Consider the following 6,519-nt stretch of genomic DNA (forward strand, 5'->3'; position numbering starts at 1 on the left):
TTTCATTTCACAATTGAACACAACGCTTACAAAGATGAGGAATAATTCATAGTGGAATCTGGAATTTCATCAATGAAAATTACTTGGCACAAGATTATTATTGAGAAACTGGGGCTAAGATGGCTCGGGTGGGATTAGATCCCATATCATAAGAGATCCATTTTTATTCAAAATCAAGCTGTTTATCATTTGTGTTCCAAAGGGAAAGGATCCATTTGAAATTTTAGTTGGCAGCGTTTGGCATCTAGAATATCGTTGGTGTTTATTGGAAATGACAAACAATTGATTGACTGACATAGTTCTGCATGCAGTTGAAAGCATCCTTGATTTCATTCTTAAGCATTTGAACCACCGGCAGAAGGAACGGAATTGACGTCATTCAGCTCTTTGTTCTTGTTTTTTATGTAGCTGATTAGTTCTTACTAAATTCCATCAACGGACTATAAACGTTAAAGGGTCCGATAATTTTGTGTGTTGGTACGTTTTATGTGGCTGGTGGATGGAAATATAAATAATAAATAATATTCCCTTTATTCATCCCCAAGGGGAAATTTGTCTTTAGGGTTTTTTCCAAGGGAAGACTGGAATAACCCAGGAGTCAGCCGCAGAGCAGCGCCGCAAAGTGAGCTAGGGCGAGGTGACTTACTCAAGGCCACACAACGCAGCGGCGGGTGACTGAACTCGGTGCCTTTCGGGTAGGAAGCAAAGACCGTACCACTGAGCCACGCTGCCATTCCACCTAAACGCATAGCATCACTATCTCCGTAGGAAGATGGCGGTTTCCCTCTACGACATGTACTTGACTGTATTCATCTTGTTCAGTGTTCTCATTATATTCTCCAACCTGTCCTTCATCGGCTGTGTTTTGGGTTCCCCTAGACTGCGAGCCACGGTTCCCCATCAGCTGATGGCTAGTATTGCGGGTATGGATCTCTTGTTGGGATGCTTCATTCTGCCTCTTTTAATACGGAGCTTGGTTGAGACAGAAGCGCCCATCTGTCATGTACATAGCGCGCTGCAGGTAAGTCCACTCATTTATTCTTTCTTCTTTTTTTTTCATTGTAATCCGTTATCGTGGCGATGGGTGCCGAAAACGAATTGTGTCATATTATAAGACATCGGCTACACTCTTGAGTTGTAGGTGGTTTAAAAGCCCGATTGCTGTTCTTTTTCCACAGCCAGGCGATGGATATAAGAATTCCCCAAACCCTTCAGTTCAATGGAGTAATGCGATTCCCTTCCCCGATGGAATTTTTAAAGTATATATACATCATACGATGTCGTCGCCAAGGCATTCTACGCCGAAGAAATATAGATAATTCATCAAAATAGATGTCTGATGTCAACAGGAATCACCCATGTTGCCCAAGTGAGCAAAGCGGGGGTTAATATTCTTGCTCAAAGAAAAAAAAACGAAAGTGCCTGAGGCGAGACTTGAACTTGAGACCGTCCGTGTCAAAGTGCAATGCCTTAACTACTCGGCCACTTCGCCCCCATATATATATATATATATATATATATATATATATATATATATATATATATATATGTGTGTGTGTGTGTGTGTGTGTATATATATATATATATATATATATATATATATATATATATATGGCCCTTAGCCCATTCAGCTCTGGAATTTAAAGCTTATCTCTATTAGATACCAGCCTATACCCATCACATATTTTTCTAACCTATAAGTGTGTTGTATCGATCTCCTATCAAGGCTGCCGCTTTATCATGGGATTATTTGTTTCCTTATCTAAGTATTTTTTATCTCCATCGTATTATATCCCCTCATGGAACATTAAAAGAATGCTATAGTCGAGAAACGAATTAATAAAATAGCCATCAATTGCATATGCTATCAAAATATGATTATCACCATTATGTACCTCCCCTGGGAAATAGAAATAAATATTTTGGATCTACATTAAAAACCTTGTATATTGCCTTCTCCCATTTCCGGCTCCGCTGTGCCGAGAACCTCGCTTATCGCCCACTTTATGACAAAGATGGAAAATGAATGGTTAACCAGTAAACTACCTTACTCTGTAGAAACATGTTTTCAAAAATTTGACCAGAAAACTCGTCCTTCAAATATCGATTGATTTAAACGACCCTCCTTTTGACAAAAACTCTCAAGCCTGGAACTACACGAAATCTCAGGTTTGAGATTTTGACCAAGATGAGAGTCGTTTAAATCGAACGATATTCGAGTTTCTGGCAAACTTTTTAAATAGATGTTTTCCCAGAGTACGGCAGTTAACTGGTTACAATATTAGTTATACCCTGATCCCAAAGATGATTAAGAGATAAAATGGTTGCCTCAGATGGGACTGTCAATAATTCTTTTACGCCAAACAACTATTTCAAAAAGAGATACTATGTACTGGGGGGAAAGCTGCTTCTTGTTACTCGCGATTTATAGATAAATAATTTGCAGTATTCATTTCTGTGCATCTCCCTTGCATGATTACTTGTTTTTACAGAGTAACTGGAAGGCGACAATGACAAATTTGGTTGGAAATTACTTCATACATTTTGAAAAAAAAGAGAGATTTTATTTATCACGTCGTAAAGAGACTATTAATTTGTGGACCAAGATAGATGATGGGTAAAAAAAACCACAATATTGGATCTGGACTACGAAAGTTATGAAAGTACTTCCCAATGAATTAAGAAAAGAAAAGACTTTCTTACCAACACCCGTAACTACACAATAAATTGGATTTCAAATTTGGCTCAGAGTTTTAAAATATTGTTTAACATAATATTATAATCAAATATACAACAAACCCCCTGACAACATGCGTTGATTTGAATACGAATTAATATTTAATTTATGCACATTCGTAATAAACACGATATAAGCAATGATTGGGCGCTTAGATTTATAAGAATAAACAAAACATTCAATACATTATGCCGTTTACATAAATCGGATCCAATATTGACACATTCTTTCCAACAACACAGATGGAACTTGACAATTTTAGACCTGCAACGCAACGTCCCGGGTTTGAGAGTTTTTTGCCAAAATGCGGGTCATTTAAATCGATTGATATTTGAAGGACGAGTTTTCTGGCCAAATTTTTAAATACTTGTCTTTTTCCAGAGAACGGTAGTTAAGTGGTAAAGCAAGAAATTTAACCCATATAATGGCTCAATTTGTAGCGCTGCATTGCGGCTGACTCCTAGGTTAACTTTGTCTTTTCCTAGAAAGATTCAAAAGACATATTTTCTTCGGGATGTGAATAAAGTAATCCTCTTTTTAAAATCTGTAAAAAGTGTGAATTTGCGTGCTTTTCAAAGCAGAAAAAATACAACAGAAGACAAACCTAACAAATATTGACTTGGGATTTTTTTAAACCTCAGACTTCTTGCTTACAACGGAACACGCTTGCTACTCTTTGTGAAAAAAAAATATAAGAATTATACATTCATCCTAACTACGGTTAACCTTTGAGGTGTAATGGTAGCATGTCTGCTTAGTAATCAGGATGTCTCGGTTTCGATCCCCAGTCTAGGAGGGCTTATGCTTTGATATGATTTATTTATCTTGTATTTCTTCTGCTCTCACGCGAACACCTTTTTTTCTCAATTTTTGACCTTTACCAGGTCTTTCTCTCAAAATGTTCAGATGTCATAGTAATTAGAATAAAGGAAATTTATAGCTTCAACTAACCTGATCACCATCAATGACATTCATTAAATAAATAAAGATGAATAACTCATGATATTAACTAGATAAGTAAATAATATACCAGTTATCTCCTATTAGTAATCTGTGATTAGAGCCTCGTATATGCTTTATTAACCTGACATCGTCATATCTCAACATCTTCCAATTGATGGGACTAGCAGTTGAGCGACTCCGATATCATATAAAGACTGAGTGGCCTTACTGTCACTGCTCTCTTTTAGAAAACCGTCTGGTTTGTGGGTCCACATAAATAATGGGGAAAGATCAGAAAGATTACCAATCTTCCTCGATATGTTTTTTTTTTTTTTAAAAGGAAGGTTCAAAGGGAGTGGGGGGGGTCCCCCGGACTTAATATCCGTCTGCGATAGAACTACATGGGACACAACCACTAATTCACAAGATAGAATTAAAATTCCAGGTCTGTCCCCGGGATTCGAATCCAGACCTTCCGTCCGTATAACAAATGACTTGCAGCAATCTTTTATATACACCGGCGGTCCCAGACATACAACAAATAGTAAATTGTGGGACGAGATGACATCACGCATGAACGCGCTATTACAATGGGGGTGGGGGGGGGGGTTCCCGACAGACAACGCTGTTACATGCCACATATTCATTTTCACAAGAGTATGATGAGAAAATTTGAGTTAGTAAAGAGCCTTTTTCCTAAGATTGGTCACTTATAGCGGAAACTGAACTCGGGACCCCAAATTCGCAATGCCCGAGGGCATTCGCATCTATTTACTGTAATAGATATATTAAACTATTTTCTTACACCATCTCATTTCAGGCCATCGGCGACTACGGATTGTTCTTCGTATCTGGTTGGTCCTTTGTGACCCTTGACATCTACTTTCTCGTTGGTAACATTTGTCCCCATTGGGTATGCACCAAACCCCGTATTCCTAAATGTATCAAGAACAACGCCCTGTGTCTGTGGCCGTGGGTCATGTCGACCGTCATTCTCATCCCCATCGTCTTTCTGGACACGCCTTACGAACCAGTCAACAGTCGACATTGGAGGGATCCCATGTGTCTCACCAACTTTCCTAGAAAAGCTCAAACGGCCCTAGATGTTATCTGCCTCTACCTTCCAATCCTACTGTGCGCTGCGGCCATAACGATACTGATCATCATCTTTATCAAAAACGAGCTCAACGTCATATCTTCGTCCAGTGGTAATGATGAGCCAGCGCTCATAGAAGAAAACAGCACGGCTACCTTGGCAACTAGAAGAAGCTATGCCCAAGAGTCGAGCAGTTCGTCCAGTCAAACAAACGTTATTAATCACCCATTGTCGATATGTCTTCCTAATCTCGTTTACTTCCTCTGCTATATCCCTGTTGCTCTAAGCTCTTTCATGACGCTTGACTTCAAATTTGGCGGCTCGTCCACGGCACAAGCATCCTTGATAGTCTTGGTTCCCATGCTGACACGCTCTGTAGCACTGCCGCTTGCCTGGTTGTCTTTGGCTACTGTGAGACAGGAAGTGGGTGCATCAATTACGCATGTGTGGAACTGTCTGACACGAACGTGTTGCCGGGTGTCAGGAATACCGTCGGCAAACGTCTCCTACACGGGACTTAGAGAGGTCCAGACTGCTTAATTATAGGCCAATACGTGATAATTAACTCTCAACGGATAAACATTTGTGAAAAATCATCTTTTATTGTCAAAAGTCCCTGATCTGCAAAACAGTTTTATGACCCGGAAAAAATATTTTTAAAACGGTTTCCTTAAATTTGTACTTTCAATATAACATGAATTTAATATCTATATAAGAACAAAAACGATTTTAGGTTCTGGGGTTTTGACAAGTTGAATATCATCTTAATGAATTGATGTTTAAAGTAAAAAGGTTCTGGTCAAATTGGAAAAAAACTATTCTTTTCTACCCTGTCAAGTAGTTGAATATTCTTGGAATCGTGTGTAAAGCAACATGCTGCTGCTGGGCCTCTGCTGAATAAATCAATAAAACAGACAAGCATGTCACACCCAGGTTTGAACAGTAGCTATTGATCATACTTTGATATCAGAGCTGGAGATGAAAAAGACATACAAATGTATTGATTATAAAAGCAAAATTAGACATGTTTATGATGTACCATATTTTGCAGTTTATAAATCTTGCAGATATTAAGTTTATAAACAATTACCATTGTTCCCACCCTTACGAATTGATATTCATATACCTACATATTAGAACTGAGCAAGGCTTTCATAAGGAACAAAATAATGTTCACATGTTCGAATCTCTAGTCTAGCTTCTAATTCTCGGAGATGTTATGAGTTGAATAATTAATTCAAAATCGAGTTAAAGTGCACTTTCCAGTTCGATTTTCTATTAAATCCAGAAGCCAAGGAAGGCAGACACGATACTCTTAAAGGCTATATCCTGCTTAATTATACAAAACTTTTAAAAAGATAAATATAAAAGAACACACTGCAGAGAGGACTTTTCTATGTATGGTGTTGACATCATCGGGCCTACCAATATTCACAGTTCACACCAGTATTAGAAAAAACACCACTGCACTTGGTACTTTATTTAAGTGTAGAAGGGAGAGTGTTATTTGAAATGAGCAACCACCCCTTATGCTCTCATTAAAACTTTACAAGAATGAATGCTAATGAAGTGATAATAATGCGTCAATTTTGTTTATGATGATTTGCTTGATATAGTTTAATCGATTCTGTTGCTACCCTGTGTTGTCTTGCAAACATAGTCACACGATTACAAGCATTATCATTAACCAAGTTGTCAAGTTGTGACAATGATTGAAACATTTACAATTTTGATTACTTAGTTG

The 6,519-nt window shown here is 38.1% G+C and overlaps 1 protein-coding gene across 1 annotated transcript in view; it reads left to right on the plus strand.

Moving 5' to 3' along the window:
- Positions 1 to 6,122, plus strand: part of LOC144966551 (uncharacterized) — a 22,794-nt gene extending 16,672 nt beyond the window's left edge. Inside the window, exons 2-3 of the mRNA XM_078903208.1 lie at positions 1 to 1,021; positions 4,500 to 6,122. The exon at positions 1 to 1,021 is cut by the window's left edge and continues 412 nt beyond it. Coding sequence (XP_078759334.1) covers positions 773 to 1,021; positions 4,500 to 5,315 — 1,065 coding nt within the window. The 5' untranslated portion in view covers positions 1 to 772 and the 3' untranslated portion in view covers positions 5,316 to 6,122. The remainder of the gene's footprint in view (positions 1,022 to 4,499) is intronic.
- Positions 6,123 to 6,519: the final 397 nt, after the last annotated feature.

The sequence above is a fragment of the Berghia stephanieae genome, chromosome 2 (assembly GCF_034508935.2).
Source record: "Berghia stephanieae isolate SIO BIC M18660-M18661 chromosome 2, UCSD_Bste_1.3, whole genome shotgun sequence".
Lineage (NCBI taxonomy): Eukaryota > Metazoa > Mollusca > Gastropoda > Nudibranchia > Aeolidiidae > Berghia > Berghia stephanieae.